The sequence below is a fragment of the Vicia villosa genome, linkage group LG7 (genome assembly GCF_029867415.1).
Source record: "Vicia villosa cultivar HV-30 ecotype Madison, WI linkage group LG7, Vvil1.0, whole genome shotgun sequence".
Taxonomy (NCBI): Eukaryota; Viridiplantae; Streptophyta; class Magnoliopsida; order Fabales; family Fabaceae; genus Vicia; species Vicia villosa.
The window spans coordinates 72,411,277-72,428,706 of NC_081186.1; the positions used below are offsets into that span (position 1 = coordinate 72,411,277).

Below are 17,430 nucleotides of genomic sequence, written 5' to 3' on the forward strand. Positions count from 1 at the left end.
AACATCAAAAAGAAAATTTAAAAAGATTCAGATGTATAAAACGACAAATAGAATCACTGGAATGTAAATCAAAGAAACTTTTTCATTGATAATCAAAAGATATTACAAAAGGTTCCTATGTTTAACAAGATGAAAAACATTCCTAGCAAATACAAAGTAGAATTTCCAAAGAGGAAATCACTACAAAAATTAAAAACAGAACCCTAGCTAGACACGCTCTGTGTCAACCCATCAAGAATCCCGGAGGACTTCTTGTCTTCCAGACTGAAACCTCCACTGTAGGAGAGATCCCATCATACCTCTGTATAACTTCTGATTTACCTTCTTACTTACCTCATCCTTACCTAGGATGCATGTTGGATGCATAGGAGTTTTGGCTTCTTTGCAGTCCAGAAGATTAAACTTCTTCAGAAGTTCCTTCACATACTTGGTTTGGTGAACATATGTTCCTTCTGATGTTTGATTTATTTGTATTCCAAGGAAATACTTGAGTTCTCCCATCATGCTCATTTCAAACTCAGCCTGCATAGACTCAGCAAACTCCTTTCCAAGTGTAGCATTAGATGTTCCAAAAATAATATCATCTACATATATTTGACAAATTAAAATATCCTTTTCAAAGGTTTTACAAAAGAGACTAGTGTCCACTTTTCCTCTAGTGAAACCATTATCTAGAAGGAAAGAACTTAAGCGTTCATACCAAGCTCTGGGAGCTTGCTTCAATCCATATAATGATTTCTTTAGTTTAAACACATGATTCGGAGACATAGAGTCTTCAAAACCAGGAGGTTGATGGACATAAACTTCTTCATCTATATAACCATTTAAGAAGGCACTCTTAACATCCATTTGATAGAGAGTGATGTTATGTTGAGTGGCAAAAGAAATTAATAGACGAATAGATTCTAACCTGGCCACTGGTGCAAAGGTTTCTGTATAATCAATCCCTTCTTGCTGACTATAACCCTGAGCCACCAGTCTGGCTTTGTTTCTTACCACTTCACCTTTCTCACTGAGCTTGTTTCTGAAGACCCATTTTGTACCAATTATATTGAATCCATCTGGTCTAGGAACAAGATCCCAAACATCATTCCTTGTAAACTGATTCAGTTCTTCTTGCATAGCAATTATCCAGTCTGGATCTTCTAGAGCATGATCAACAGAAGTTGGCTCGATCAAAGATACAAGACCTAATTGACAGTCTGCATTGTTCTTAAGGAATGCTCTTGTTCTGATTGGATCATCCTTCTTTCCAAGAATGACATCTTCTGAATGACCAGAGATGAGTCTGGATGATCTTCTGACAGATGGTTCTTCAGAAATACTTAGATCCTCCAGAGAAGCTGATACTTGATCTTCTGGTTCTTTGCTTCTGAGGAGCTCTGCTTCTGATGCGTTGCTTCTTGGCTCAACAACTTCTGATATATCAATATCACAATCTGCAAAATTATCAAACTACTTTGGTTTTTCAGAACCAAGCTTATCATCAAACCTGATATTGATTGATTCTTCTACAACCAATGTTTCAGTATTGTATACTCTGTAGCCTTTTGAGCGTTCAGAATATCCAAGAAGGAAACACTTTTGAGCTTTGGAATCAAACTTACCAAGATGATATTTAGTGTTCAGAATAAAGCATACACATCCAAAAGGATGGAAATATGAAATGTTGGGCTTTCTATTCTTCCACAATTCATAAGGAGTCTTATTTAGAATAGGTCTGATAGAGATTCTATTCTGAATATAGCATGCAGTGTTTATTGCTTCTGCCCAGAAATGCTTAGCCATATTGGTTTCATTGATCATGGTTCTGGCCATTTCTTGCAGAGTCCTATTCTTTCGCTCTACAACCCCATTTTGCTGTGGAGTTCTAGGACAAGAGAAATCATGGGCAATACCATTTTCTTTGAAGAATTCTTCAAAGGATCTGTTCTCAAATTCACCACCATGATCACTTCTGACCTTTATGATTTTACACTCTTTTTCAGATTGAATCTGAATGCAGAAATCAAAGAACACTGAATGAGTCTCATCCTTGTGTTTTAAGAATTTTACCCAAGTCCAGCGGCTATAATCATCTACGATGACTAATCCATATTTCTTTCCTCTGACAGATGCTGTTTTGACTGGTCCAAACAGATCAATGTGCAAGAGTTCTAATGGCCTTGAGGTAGAAACAACATTCTTAGACTTGAATGCAGGTTTGGAGAACTTGCCCTTCTGACATGCTTCACAAAGAGCATCTGATTTGAATTTCAGATTAGGGAGTCCTCTGACCAGATTCAGTTTGTTAATCTGAGAAATCTTTCTCAAACTAGCATGACCTAATCTTCTGTGCCAGACCCACTGCTCTTCAGAAACAGACATAAGACAGGTCACCTTCTGACTCATAAGATCTTGCAGATCTGTCTTATAAATGTTGTTCTTCCTCTTGCCTGTAAATAGGATTGAGCCATCCTTCTGATTTACAGCCTTGCAAGACTTTTGATTAAAGATTATATCATAACCATTGTCACTCAATTGACTGATAGATAAGAGGTTATGAGTTAATCCTTCTACAAGAAGTACATTAGAAATGGAAGGAGAGTTACCAGACTTTATAGTTCCAGAGCCAATTATCTTGCCCTTCTGATCTCCTCCAAACTTGACTTCTCCTCCAGACTTAAGCACCAGGTCTTGGAACATAGACCTTCTTCCTGTCATGTGTCGTGAGCATCCAGAGTCCAGGTACCATGACATGTTGTGCTTTATCCTTCTTGCAGCCAAGGATATCTGCAATAGGAATAATCTTATCCTTAGGTACCCACATTTTCTTGGGTCCTTTCTTGTTAGATTTTCTCAAGTTCTGATTGAACTTGGGTTTAACATTATAAGCAATAGGAGGAACAGCATGATAATTTTTAATGTGAGTTTCATGATATTTCCTAGGTTGTGTCACATGCTTCTTGGTGTGTGTTATGTGAAAATTTTGAGCACGTGAAGTGTGCCTAATATCATGAGAGTGGTCATACTTGAACTGATCATACAATGGCTTGTATGTAATTTTCATTTCATCAACAGGTTCAAGTTTGTATGGGGTTTCACCCTCAAAACCAATGCCAACTCTTTTGTTTCCAGATACGGCATATATCATAGAAGCTAGCTGACTTCTGCCAATACTTCTAGATAAGAACTTCCTGAAACTTAAATCATATTCTTTCAGAATATGGTTTAGACTAGGAGTGGATTTCTCTGAATCAGAAGGAGATCCAACATTATTGGATAATTTTAAAAGTTTTTCTTTTAATTCAGAATTCTCCAACTCAAGCTTCTTTGTTTCAAATTCAAATTGCTTTTTCAGCTTTTTGTATTTGAGACTAATCTGAGACTTGAGTTCCAGAAGTTCAGTTAGACCGGAAACTAACTCATCTCTAGTAAGTTCAGAAAATACCTCTTCAGAATCTGATTCTGATGTAGATTCTGATCCGTCATCTTCTGTCGCCATCAGCGCACAGTTAGCCTGCTCATCTTCTGAATCATCTTCTGACTCATCCCAGGTTGCCATAAGACCTTTCTTCTTATGAAACTTTTTCTTGGGACTTTCCTTCTGAAGATTTGGACATTCATTCTTGTAGTGTCCAGGCTCATTGCATTCATAGCACATGACCTTCTTCTTGTCAAATCTTCTTTCATCAGAGGATTCTCCACGTTCAAATTTCCTTGAACTTCTAAAGCCTCTGAACTTCCTTTGCTTGGTCTTCCAGAGTTGATTTAGCCTTCTGGAGATCAGGGACAGTTCATCTTCTTCTTCAGATTCTGATTCTTCAGGATCTTCTTCTCTGGCCTGAAAAGCGTTAGTGCATTTCTTGATATTTGATTTTAATGCAATAGACTTACCTTTCTTTTGAGGCTCATTTGCGTCCAGCTCTATTTCATGACTTCTCAAGGCGCTGATAAGCTCTTCCAGAGAAACTTCATTCAGATTCTTTGCAATCTTGAATGCAGTCACCATAGGACCCCATCTTCTGGGTAAGCTTCTGATGATCTTCTTTACGTGATCAGCCTTGGTGTATCCCTTGTCAAGAACTCTCAATCCAGCAGTAAGAGTTTGAAATCTTGAAAACATCTTTTCAATGTCTTCATCATCCTCCATCTTGAAGGCTTCATACTTCTGGATTAAGGCTAGAGCTTTAGTCTCCTTGACTTGAGCATTTCCTTCATGAGTCATTTTCAAGGACTCATATATGTCATAGGCCGTTTCCCTGTTAGATATCTTCTCATACTCAGCATGAGAGATAGCATTCAGCAAAACAGTTCTACATTTATGATGATTCCTGAAAAGCTTCTTTTGATCATCACTCATTTCTTGCCTTGACAGCTTCACGCCACTGGCATTTACTGGATGTTTGTAACCATCCATTAGAAGATCCTATAGATCACCATCTAGACCCAGAAAGTAACTTTCCAGTTTATCTTTCCAGTATTCAAAGTTTTCACCATCAAATACCGGCGGTCTAGTATAACCATTGTTACCGTTGTATTGCTCAGCAGAGCCAGATGTAGATGCAGGTGTAGATGTAGACTTTTCACTTTCATCAACCATCTTTTAAATGAAGCGTTTTTCTCTTCCTGAATCTTTTCTAAACACGGTTAAGTGCTTGCACCTTAGAACCGGCGCTCTGATGCCAATTGAAGGATAGAAAAACACTTAGAAAGGGGGGGATTGAATAAGTGTGACTTTAAATCTTGGACGATAAAAATAAATTGCACAATTATTTTTATCCTGGTTCGCTGTTAACGAAGCTACTCCAGTCCACCCCCGCAGAGATGATTTACCTCAACCTGAGGATTTAATCCACTAATCGCACGGATTACAATGGTTTTCCACTTAGTCCGCAACTAAGTCTTCCAGAGTCTTCTGATCACACACTGATCACTCCAGGAACAACTGCTTAGATACCCTCTAAGACTTTTCTAGAGTCTACTGATCAACACGATCACTCTAGGCTTAGTTCACTCCTAAGACTTCCCTAGAGTATTCTGATCAACACGATCACTCTAGTTACAAACTGCTCAGCCAACTGCTAAGACTTCCTAGAGTATACTGATCACACGATCACTCTAGTTCCTTACAACTTAATGTAATCTATTCAAGAGTTTACAAATGCTTCTTAAAAGCGATAATCACAACTGTGATATTTCTCTTAACGTTTAAGCTTAATCTCACTAAAATATTACAACAGCAATGTAGTGAGTTGATGAAGATTCTGAGCTTTGATTGAACAGCGTTTCAGCAAGTTTGATATTCACAGAATAGATGTAGAAATTGGTAACCTTGCTTCTCATCAGAACTTCATATTTATAGGCGTTGAGAAGATGACCGTTGAGTGCAATTAATGCTTTGCGTGTTCCGTACAGCATCGCATTTAATGTTATACGCTTTTGTCAACTACCTCGAGCCTTGTTCACGCTGTGTCTACTGACGTAGCCTTTAGTAGCTTTTAACGTTCCTTTTGTCAGTCAGCGTAGTCTGCCACCTGTACTTCCTTCTGATCTGATGTTTGTGAATACGACGTTTGAATATCATCAGAGTCAAAACAGCTTGGTGCATAGCATCTTCTGATCTTCTGACCTTGAAGTGCTTCTGAGCGTGATACCATCTTCTGAGCTTCAGTGCTTCTGATCTCTTGTTCTTCTGATGCTTCCATAGACCCATGTTCTGATTCTGCTTCGACCATCTTCTGATGTCTTGCCAGACCATGTTCTGATGTTGCATGCTGAACCATTTGAGATACAACTTCTGAGCGCTTAATTATGCGTACTTGTAATACGGTGAACTGACTTTTTATCGATCGAAATGTCGCGGTTAAGCATGAGTCGCCACCGACTTTTATTTTATCCAAACTAAATCAGAAAGGCAAAAAGAAACAGAAAAAAAAACCTTTTAAAGAAATCTAAGTTCGGGGGGTAATTTATGCAAAGGGAAGGTGTAAAGCACCCTTTGCATCCATGGTTTGCCATGGGCTCTTAATTGCTTTGCTTGCTCGTTTTCAGAAAATGTAGATGAAAGAGGAAAAATGGACTTTAGCTCGTAAATAAGCGTTGCCAGTTTTTTTTGAAGAATTTTGAGAAAGAATATAGAAAATTGAGCATTGCAAGGCAATTAGGGGCAATTACCTTAAACTCAGATGATAGGTCTCTTTTTAGCCTTTCAGAATGAAAGGGTCTATCCTTGCCATAAGAGGGCAGGAAGCCTTTCGTTTGGAGGTTGAAGGGTCATCGAGATATCGTTCGCCCAAAGACTGACCCATGCCATAGAGGGGCAGGTAGTCTAAGAGGAAGGATCAGAATAGCCTTTTTTCGTAGGCAACCAGAGGATACCTCAGCCTTTTTCGTAGGCAACTTCCGAGGGTCGAGGTCATGTTAGTGCATCGAAGGCAGCATCATTAGGGACCATGACCTTTTAATCGAGGCAACATGGCTGAGGTATCCTCGTATTCGAGGGACATGGCTTATTCTGCAAAAAAACACAAGGCAACAGGCAGCAAGGCAACAGGCAGCAAGCAACAAGGCAACAGACAACAAGGCAACAAAGAGGTTACCCCAAAAGTGTGCGTGGGTGCAACAATCACGTGGTTAATTCGATTAAATTATCTTGTAATTAATGAGGCTAATTCAATTCAAGGTTGCACTCCCTAAATTACTAACCACGCAGTATAATATAAAGCAATAACAATAGCAATACGGGGAAGGGGACGATGAAACCAGCGGAGGAGAGGGGAATTGAAACCAGCGGGATATAAAAATAAAAGGCAAAAGGTTTAACACAAGTAATAATTGAAAATAGGGTTTAGGGTTACCGATACTCGTAGCTTTGACGGTCGACAAACCCTAAAAAAAAGAATAGGCAGAAAACACAAAGTGAGTGCATTATCAAGTTCGAGGGCAAACTTCATTAACCACAAAGAAAATAGAACAATGAATTAAAAATAGAACAGTGAAAAGGTACTTAGCTTGGCATTTGCCTGACAGGGTTGAGGGCAAGGGTTTGCCAGAAGCATCGACTCTGACCATCTGAGAATTGACAGAAGAAGCAAGCAGTGAGTGTATGGCTTTGTTCAGGGGCAACTAGGGTTAACCCTAGTTTGATAAAAAGAGGCAAAAGAAAATTAAAAGAAATTAAATCCAGAACTTAGCTCTGTGATCCAATGGAGGAGATTTGAGGATGAATTTGCAAATATCTACGAGAATAGATAAACAGCTCGGATGTACTCGCTCGAATGTACCTCGCAATAAACAAGAAAACGGTAGTACGGATACATAAAATAATACATGAATAAATGACAAAAATATTAACGAACATCAATCGTGAAATAAGTATATGAAAATCCGAAGACAAATTTGAAATAAAAACAAAACTATATATATTTTTTAATATTTTTAATATAGAAAAGTAAAAAAACTAAATCACCTTTTTTGTATTTTTATTTTATTTAATGACATGAAACAAGTCAAATCTATTCTTTAATATTTAAAAAAAAATGAATGGAATATGTGGTAAGACACTCCACCACGTTTATCAAATGCATGACTTTTTCAAAGTTGTTTACTCAACAAATAGGTTCACGACACGTGACCAAGTATTTTAGACTCAAAATAAAAAAAATATTACCAGCAAGTGGAAACAGCAAAAACACATCCTCTCACTTTTGTTCACTCGGTCTCCAATTCCTTTTCAAACCAGAGCAATGTCTCTTTTAAATCTAACCTCTTGTCTTTCTAATTTCAATTAACAGAAGCAAGAGCACATAAGAATCAAATAATTGAAAGTTGAAAAGAACCTCACCGTGGCGGCGTCGGTTACGCGAGATCGTGAATGAGAGGCACTAAGCGGTCCATGGAAATCGACGGTGGTTGAGGAGCTACGACGGCTGGGCGTGTCGAGGTGGAGCTCGCGGCTGACGGCGGAGTTGTTCCGTTTGTTGATGTCGGCGAAAGCGAATCGGATCTACAAACACCTGTTTGTTTTGTTGTTGAAGCTGAGTTCGTCAAAGTTGCTGGAGGTTGTTTTCTCTTTTACTTCTTCTTTGTTTGTCACCTGTTGAAGGTGATGATTCTGAGTTGAATCGATGGCCTGAGCGTTGTTGGTGATCAGTGTGTTGAACAAGGCTTAATTGCAGTGTGGATTTGTATTCGTTGTCGAATCTTGCGCGTTTGGATTGCAGAGCCTCACCGAATTGGATGTGGCTGAAACTTTTGTGTGTATGGTTAGTGAACGAAGACTAGGATTGTAAGAGTCGGTGGAATTTCTATACAGATGAAAGCGGTGGTCTGTGAATAGGTTAGGATTTATATCCGTTTTTCTTTCTTTTTTTGTGTGAAGAGTGACTATTTATAAGATGAGAGATTAGGTTAAGAAGTTAAAAAATGCATAAAATCAAATTGATTATGATTAATTAAAATAATCAAAAGTCCCAAATTAAAATTATTTGATTTGAGATTTATGATTATATTTAACCAATTACGTCAATTCTTTCCTAAAACTACAAATACTAACCTAAAATGCAAAAAGCTGTAAAATCTTTTCAAATCTTTTTATTTTATGATTTTTTGATGTTTTTTTATGAAAAAAAATGAAAAATTGAAAAATTAATTTTTTTTTTTAAAAATGATTAAATAATAAATACGAAAATTAAGTATTAAAATGATAAAAAACATATTTTTGTGATTTTGAATAAAAATAAAGTTAAAACTTAAAGTTAGAAACAAATAAGAGGTAAAAATGTCAGTAAGTGAGACTCAAATCCAGGACCTCTCGCGCTTGTACACTCAAATCCTTACCGACTGGGTTATGTCAATTACTTGAAATAAAATGACATATGAAAATATATGAGGGCAAATTTTGGGGTATGACAGCTGCCCCTGTTCAATTTTCTTAAACCTGAAGATGTAGAGTGGTTTGTATGCCAGTCGGTATCTGAAGGTGGAAGATGATTGAACACTAGAGTACCCAGGAATTTGCCCTAGCTGAAGTAGGGACCTTTGTTGGAGATGGGCTTGAAGATGCCATCCATGTGTTTGGAGAAGATGTATGATGGAGATGGGCTTGAAGATGCCATCCGACTTGATATACTTGAGAGTCAGAATGTGTCGTACGTTAGACTGTTTCTGAGGAATAGACTTAGGTTGAGTCGTACGTTAGACTAGGTCTAGTTTGCATCCTCAGATGTCTGGAAAACTGTGTGTTAGGTCGAAGAAATAATCGTGCGTTAGACTATTCTCAATTGCATCCTCAGATGTCTGGAAAACCGTGCGTTAGGTCGAAGAATAAATCGTGCGCTAGACTATTCTCAATTGCATCCTCAGATGTCTGGAAAACCGTGCGTTAGGTTGAAGAACAAGTCGTGCGTTAGACTATTCTCAATTGCATCCTCAGATGTCTGGAAAACCGTGCGTTAGGTCGAAGAATAAATCGTGCGTTAGACTATTCTCAATTGCATCCTCAGATGTCTGGAAAACCGTGCGTTAGGTTGGAGAACAAGTCGTGCGTTAGACTATTCTCAATTGCATCCTTAGATGTCTGGAAAACCGTGCGTTAGGTTGAAGAATAATCGTGCGTTAGACTATTCTCAATTGCATCCTTAGATGTCTGGAAAACCGTGCGTTAGGCTTTGCTTTGAATAAGATTCGAATCTTTGTAATGTACCTGTCACATATTCACTTGGTAAAAATGTCAGTTTTATGCAATGTTTATGATGTATGTAATGAATGAGATGGGGTTCTCAACAATAAATGGGACGCTTTGTATGTTATGCATGAATTATAACCGCACGCAATGCATGTGATGTATATGATGTATGGCTATGATTTATGTTACTTGAAGCATCTTGATTGAGAAGATAAATCTCTGTGTCATTGTGAGTTTTATGTTTTGATCTTTTCTTGGAGATGCTCAGCTGGGGATTTATGATTTCTGCTTGGGGGTGAATAGTAATTTGACGTATCCTGACTGAGGATGAAAGATATTAGTAAGCCATGTTGGAGAAGAGCAAAGTGTTGGAGAAACGGTAGTGTTGAAGATGTAAACTCTGTTGGGGAGCCATGTCTTTGTCGAGACGAGAGTATTTGAAGATATCTTCTTGAGGATTGCTCTGTGGGGATATGATTTTGTGAAATCGGAATTGCGGGAAGGCATGGATGCCTTGAATATTTCCCCCAGTATTATAGTGACTACCATTCCTGGATTTGATTAGGACATGCCACTGAGTATTTGATAAAGATGTAAAACTAGACTTGCATAGATTTTCCCCTGCTAGTAGGAACTTTGGAAAGATTCGCCTCGCGAGGGCTTTATGAGATGTACACTATGGGCGATATGCCCCCAGTAATCATAGGCTCAAGACAGTGTCCCATGTTGATTGGGGAGTAGCTTTAGATATACTTGGATGTATGCCCCTGATTGTTCGAGCATCCATGAGAGATTCTCGGAATCTTGACTTTGATTGCCCCAGATTGATTGGGAAGTAGCTTGAAATCCACTTGGGATGTATGCCTTTGACTGTTTGGCATTTGAGAGATTCTTCGAATCTTGACTTGATTGCCCTAGATTGATTGGGAAAAACGTGTCATGCCCCTTGTATACATAGGAGACATTGCTTCTTGGAGTAATCTGTGTTGGTCGGGATAACTTTGAGTCATTAGCCGTACCATGTGCAAATTCTTCCTGATGCTAACATTTGAAATTATGTAGCAAAATATGTTTAATGATGAATTCATGAGATGCAGTGCATATGTCTGTCTTGAGTTTGTTGAAAAACATTGAAACTGGATATGTAAAAGCATGATGTTTATAAAAACGTGATGTTTGTAAAAACGAAGTGTCAACTCAGCATTTATGGTAAACCTTAAGGAGTCAGGATACCTTTTTGGTGACAGTATGCTTTCGAACTAACCATGCTTCAGTTAGGACTTTTAAGGGTTGTAACGTGGCTCGGTTCATGGTTTAAGAAACAAAGGATAAAGGCTCAAAATTTGATTGTATCCACCCCTCTTCGTGATGATCTTCAGTCCTAAGCTCAGCTAATTCAACTTATGCATTCAGGTTCCAAGAAACTTTTGGATTTGCACCTTTGATAATGACGATGGTTCACAAGCAAAGATAGCTTTTGAGATGGCAGTCGCCAACATTGTGTTGTTCAGAAATTTTTTGACTTCTCTTTTTTTCATCTTTTTTATATCCCTAACTTTTGCCTGAACTATCTATTTTGAGCTTACAGTCAGCGGGATGCCTTGATTTTTGCCTAAGTCTTCTTTTTGATTTTTGACTTAGCAGACTTTTCTTTGTATATATGTCTTCTCATTTTTTTTTTTGAAAGATATTGACTGCCCTGCTTAATGATTGATGAACCATCGTTGGCTTTTGATTGATGTCTCCAACACTTCTTTGATGTGTGCGGATGATCGCTTGTGATTGAAACCCTTGTTGAAAGGTGTACTGAATGATTCTCTTAAAATAGAATGCACAGCCAAATTAACTAAGAACTACCCTGCCCCAGGTTATGATCAAGGGTTTTGATTAGTACAAGAAAGAAACTTCCACTTCTTAGGCTCAAAGGGGTTGACGAGTGATTAACATCCTTATATCTCCACTGTTTAGGAATTGAAATAATGCCTGTACATCGTCAACATAGTCCATTCAAAAGCATACTGTATGAAGTTGCGGTATCGTTTTCGTCATCCTCCCTCAAAAGGCTTACAACTTTAGCAAGAATTGAGTATCATAAAACATATGCAAAGTAAAGACGCAGTTTAAAGTGAGTGATAGCGAAATGATTTGTTCAAGACAAACATATGCAATGCACTGATGATGATTATTAAAACAGATAATGTCTATCATGATTTGAATGTTTAAGCAAACAGAATAAAATTTGCGCATGAAAGTAAATCTAACGATTAAAAGTTCATCCACTTAGACATTAATCAGTCTTGTCGTGACTAGGCATAGGAGCGGTGATCACCATAGGAGTTCTCGGATGGTTGAATTCAATTTCTCCAGCATCGATCATGTCTTGAATCTTGTTTTTCAATGACCAACAATCATTCGTATCGTGTCCAGGGCTATTGGAGTGATATGCGCACCTCGCATCAGGCTTATAGCTAGGAGAGGAAGTGTTGGGCTTTATAGGAGGATCCCTCACAGTAATCAAGTTTGCTCTCAACAAATGTTGTAATGCCTGAGCCAACGACGTGTTGATCTTTGTGAACTGACGCTTGGGTGCGTCTACCTTGCGTCTTTGTTGTGGAACTGGTGTAGAGATCAAAATTGTCCCCACAGATTGGTTTTGTTCATTGCGACCTTTCCGGTTGTGCTCAGCATTAGTCAGGTGAGGTTCGGGCCATACATTTAGACCATATAGGGGACGTCAGAGCAAATAGACCATATATATTGAGGGACATCAGAACTAGTCGTACATTTAGACCTTGTCTGTTGGAATATCAGAACGAGTTATTCATTAGACCATATCTGCAGAGGAATGTCAGAACGAGTCATATATTAGACCATATCTGAGGAGGAATATCAGAACGAGCCATACATTAGACCATATCTGAAGAGGAATAGCAGAACGAGTCGTACAGTAGACTATATCTGTTGAAGAATAGCAGAACGAGTCGTACATTAGACCATATCTGTTGGAATGTCAGAACGAGTCATACATTGGACCATATCTGAGGAAGGATATCAGAACGAGTTATTCATTAAACCATATTTGAAGGGGAATACCAGAACGAGTCATACATTAAACCATATCTGATGAATAATGCCAGAACGAGTCATACATTAGACCATATCTGACTGAAAATACCGGAACGGGTCATACATTAGACCATATCTGACTGAGAATACCGGAACGGGTCGTACATTAGACCATATCTGATAGAGAATGCTTGCTTGTTAGAGTCGATGAGTTATTTGACGAAGTTTTGGAATGTAAAAGGGCTTGTCAAAATGAATCTCCAGCTCGATTATATCTGAGAGGAATGATTGTCGCGGCGGAACCTGAAAACAAAGTTAGAAATATGCGATGTCATGAATGCAAATGAAATGTTTTCAAGGATCTTTAAGGAATTTAGTTAGCAACATTGGAAAGTGATTTGGTCGCATATTTGTTTGAAGAATTCTGACTCTTGTCTTTGAACATCCTTCTTTGAGAATCAAGCTCACCATATCGAGTGGGTCATCGCCCCTGATTCAGGATACTTCTAAATTTGAAAGTATATGGCTAGAGGAAACTAAATCCTCTTGCCCCTTAATTAGGTACTGTGTCTTTAAATTGGAAGGTATGTAGCCAGAGAAAAATAAATCCTCTTGCCCCTTGATTAGGAAATCAACCTTTGGTAAGGGCACCTGAAATTGTGCGCCCTAAATTCCTAAGATCCTTGAAAGGGTTAGTTAAATCATGTTATGCTTATGATGTCATGATGTCATGTGAATGCAGGGCATTAGGCGTAGTGTGAGATAGTAAGGACAAACAAGTCATTTCAACAAAACCTGCAAGAAAACGAAGGTTAGTAGCACACGCAGGTAAGTCACACAAGTCACACAATTTTTGGCTTAAGGCATGCATGGAGTCTGATCAGGTGTCCTTCCCAAGGGTAATTCTATGGATAAGGAGATTTCAGCAGCGGGTTCTACAAGTTATCCAGAATTGTCAGCCCTTCTAAAGCACCCTCGGACATGATGCATTCGCACCATGCAATGATACTTTGAGAAAGAGCCTATCTGAATTGTAGCATCGGGTAGCGACTAGTTCTTAACATTTGTCAAGAGTAGTCCCCCCACTACGTTCCTAAAGGCAAGGATGGGTTAAGGGTAACTAAAGGTCCTTGAGCTCCGGCGCACCCACAGACACATACATAGACCCCCCTCATTTGAGAAAGGTGTGCATATGCTATGGAGTCCTAACTCAAGCGTGAACTTCATATTGACTCATCTCCCACATATGTGAAAGAGGTCGCCATGACTATGTCACTCCTAATCTTAAGTGTTCTTGAATCCGGGAATAGGATTCGTCCTTCAATTTTCCCAAAATAGCCCTGAAAAATAAAACAAGCAAAGCAAACAATAGAAAACAATTAAGTGATTCCTAAACTTTTAAGGTAACCCCTCTTTTATCGAAAAATCCCCAGCAGAGTCGCCAGTTCTGTAATACGGTGAACTGACTTTTTATCGATCGAAATGTCGCGGTTAAGCATGAGTCGCCACCGACTTTTATTTTATCCAAACTAAATCAGAAAGGCAAAAAGAAACAGAAAAAAAAACCTTTTAAAGAAATCTAAGTTCGGGGGGTAATTTATGCAAAGGGAAGGTGTAAAGCACCCTTTGCATCCATGGTTTGCCATGGGCTCTTAATTGCTTTGCTTGCTCGTTTTCAGAAAATGTAGATGAAAGAGGAAAAATGGACTTTAGCTCGTAAATAAGCGTAGCCAGTTTTTTTTGAAGAATTTTGAGAAAGAATATAGAAAATTGAGCATTGCAAGGCAATTAGGGGCAATTACCTTAAACTCAGATGATAGGTCTCTTTTTAGCCTTTCAGAATGAAAGGGTCTATCCTTGCCATAAGAGGGCAGGAAGCCTTTCGTTTGGAGGTTGAAGGGTCATCGAGATATCGTTCGCCCAAAGACTGACCCATGCCATAGAGGGGCAGGTAGTCTAAGAGGAAGGATCAGAATAGCCTTTTTTCGTAGGCAACCAGAGGATACCTCAGCCTTTTTCGTAGGCAACTTCCGAGGGTCGAGGTCATGTTAGTGCATCGAAGGCAGCATCATTAGGGACCATGACCTTTTAATCGAGGCAACATGGCTGAGGTATCCTCGTATTCGAGGGACATGGCTTATTCTGCAAAAAAACACAAGGCAACAGGCAGCAAGGCAACAGGCAGCAAGCAACAAGGCAACAGACAACAAGGCAACAAAGAGGTTACCCCAAAAGTGTGCGTGGGTGCAACAATCACGTGGTTAATTCGATTAAATTATCTTGTAATTAATGAGGCTAATTCAATTCAAGGTTGCACTCCCTAAATTACTAACCACGCAGTATAATATAAAGCAATAACAATAGCAATACGGGGAAGGGGACGATGAAACCAGCGGAGGAGAGGGGAATTGAAACCAGCGGGATATAAAAATAAAAGGCAACAGGTTTAACACAAGTAATAATTGAAAATAGGGTTTAGGGTTACCGATACTCGTAGCTTTGACGGTCGACAAACCCTAAAAAAAAGAATAGGCAGAAAACACAAAGTGAGTGCATTATCAAGTTCGAGGGCAAACTTCATTAACCACAAAGAAAATAGAACAATGAATTAAAAATAGAACAGTGAAAAGGTACTTAGCTTGGCATTTGCCTGACAGGGTTGAGGGCAAGGGTTTGCCAGAAGCATCGACTCTGACCATCTGAGAATTGACAGAAGAAGCAAGCAGTGAGTGTATGGCTTTGTTCAGGGGCAACTAGGGTTAACCCTAGTTTGATAAAAAGAGGCAAAAGAAAATTAAAAGAAATTAAATCCAGAACTTAGCTCTGTGATCCAATGGAGGAGATTTGAGGATGAATTTGCAAATATCTACGAGAATAGATAAACAGCTCGGATGTACTCGCTCGAATGTACCTCGCAATAAACAAGAAAACGGTAGTACGGATACATAAAATAATACATGAATAAATGACAAAAATATTAACGAACATCAATCGTGAAATAAGTATATGAAAATCCGAAGACAAATTTGAAATAAAAACAAAACTATATATATTTTTTAATATTTTTAATATAGAAAAGTAAAAAAACTAAATCACCTTTTTTGTATTTTTATTTTATTTAATGACATGAAACAAGTCAAATCTATTCTTTAATATTTAAAAAAAAATGAATGGAATATGTGGTAAGACACTCCACCACGTTTATCAAATGCATGACTTTTTCAAAGTTGTTTACTCAACAAATAGGTTCACGACACGTGACCAAGTATTTTAGACTCAAAATAAAAAAAATATTACCAGCAAGTGGAAACAGCAAAAACACATCCTCTCACTTTTGTTCACTCGGTCTCCAATTCCTTTTCAAACCAGAGCAATGTCTCTTTTAAATCTAACCTCTTGTCTTTCTAATTTCAATTAACAGAAGCAAGAGCACATAAGAATCAAATAATTGAAAGTTGAAAAGAACCTCACCGTGGCGGCGTCGGTTACGCGAGATCGTGAATGAGAGGCACTAAGCGGTCCATGGAAATCGACGGTGGTTGAGGAGCTACGACGGCTGGGCGTGTCGAGGTGGAGCTCGCGGCTGACGGCGGAGTTGTTCCGTTTGTTGATGTCGGCGAAAGCGAATCGGATCTACAAACACCTGTTTGTTTTGTTGTTGAAGCTGAGTTCGTCAAAGTTGCTGGAGGTTGTTTTCTCTTTTACTTCTTCTTTGTTTGTCACCTGTTGAAGGTGATGATTCTGAGTTGAATCGATGGCCTGAGCGTTGTTGGTGATCAGTGTGTTGAACAAGGCTTAATTGCAGTGTGGATTTGTATTCGTTGTCGAATCTTGCGCGTTTGGATTGCAGAGCCTCACCGAATTGGATGTGGCTGAAACTTTTGTGTGTATGGTTAGTGAACGAAGACTAGGATTGTAAGAGTCGGTGGAATTTCTATACAGATGAAAGCGGTGGTCTGTGAATAGGTTAGGATTTATATCCGTTTTTCTTTCTTTTTTTGTGTGAAGAGTGACTATTTATAAGATGAGAGATTAGGTTAAGAAGTTAAAAAATGCATAAAATCAAATTGATTATGATTAATTAAAATAATCAAAAGTCCCAAATTAAAATTATTTGATTTGAGATTTATGATTATATTTAACCAATTACGTCAATTCTTTCCTAAAACTACAAATACTAACCTAAAATGCAAAAAGCTGTAAAATCTTTTCAAATCTTTTTATTTTATGATTTTTTGATGTTTTTTTATGAAAAAAAATGAAAAATTGAAAAATTAATTTTTTTTTTTAAAAATGATTAAATAATAAATACGAAAATTAAGTATTAAAATGATAAAAAACATATTTTTGTGATTTTGAATAAAAATAAAGTTAAAACTAAAGTTAGAAACAAATAAGAGGTAAAAATGTCAGTAAGTGAGACTCAAATCCAGGACCTCTCGCGCTTGTACACTCAAATCCTTACCGACTGGGTTATGTCAATTACTTGAAATAAAATGACATATGAAAATATATGAGGGCAAATTTTGGGGTATGACAGTACTCTTTATATATTTCCTGAAAGGGAAATTGCATTGGATTAGAGTACCATATTATCTTAAGCAAAATTCATATTATTGTTATCATCAAAACTAAGATAATTGATAAGAACAAATCTTGTTCTAACAACGATGTCTTGGCGAGCCCAATAAACTAAA

At 38.1% G+C, this 17,430-nt stretch overlaps 1 protein-coding gene across 4 annotated transcripts; it reads right to left on the reverse strand.

Moving 5' to 3' along the window:
• Positions 1–1,449: 1,449 nt before the first annotated feature.
• On the reverse strand, positions 1,450–17,043 carry LOC131620785 (uncharacterized). Of its 4 annotated transcripts, none has more exons than XM_058891946.1 (2): positions 16,205–17,043; positions 1,450–15,644 (listed from the first exon to the last, which is right to left on the reverse strand). In XM_058891946.1, exon 2 carries the CDS (start codon positions 4,397–4,399, stop codon positions 2,663–2,665), a length of 1,737 nt encoding a protein of 578 aa, XP_058747929.1. In that variant the 5' UTR covers positions 4,400–15,644; positions 16,205–17,043; the 3' UTR covers positions 1,450–2,662. The 4 variants fall into 4 exon arrangements, with proteins under 4 accessions (XP_058747929.1, XP_058747930.1, XP_058747927.1 ...); XM_058891947.1 differs by having other exon boundaries at positions 1,450–7,265; positions 7,826–17,043; XM_058891944.1 differs by having other exon boundaries at positions 1,450–16,089; positions 16,205–17,042.
• Positions 17,044–17,430: the final 387 nt, after the last annotated feature.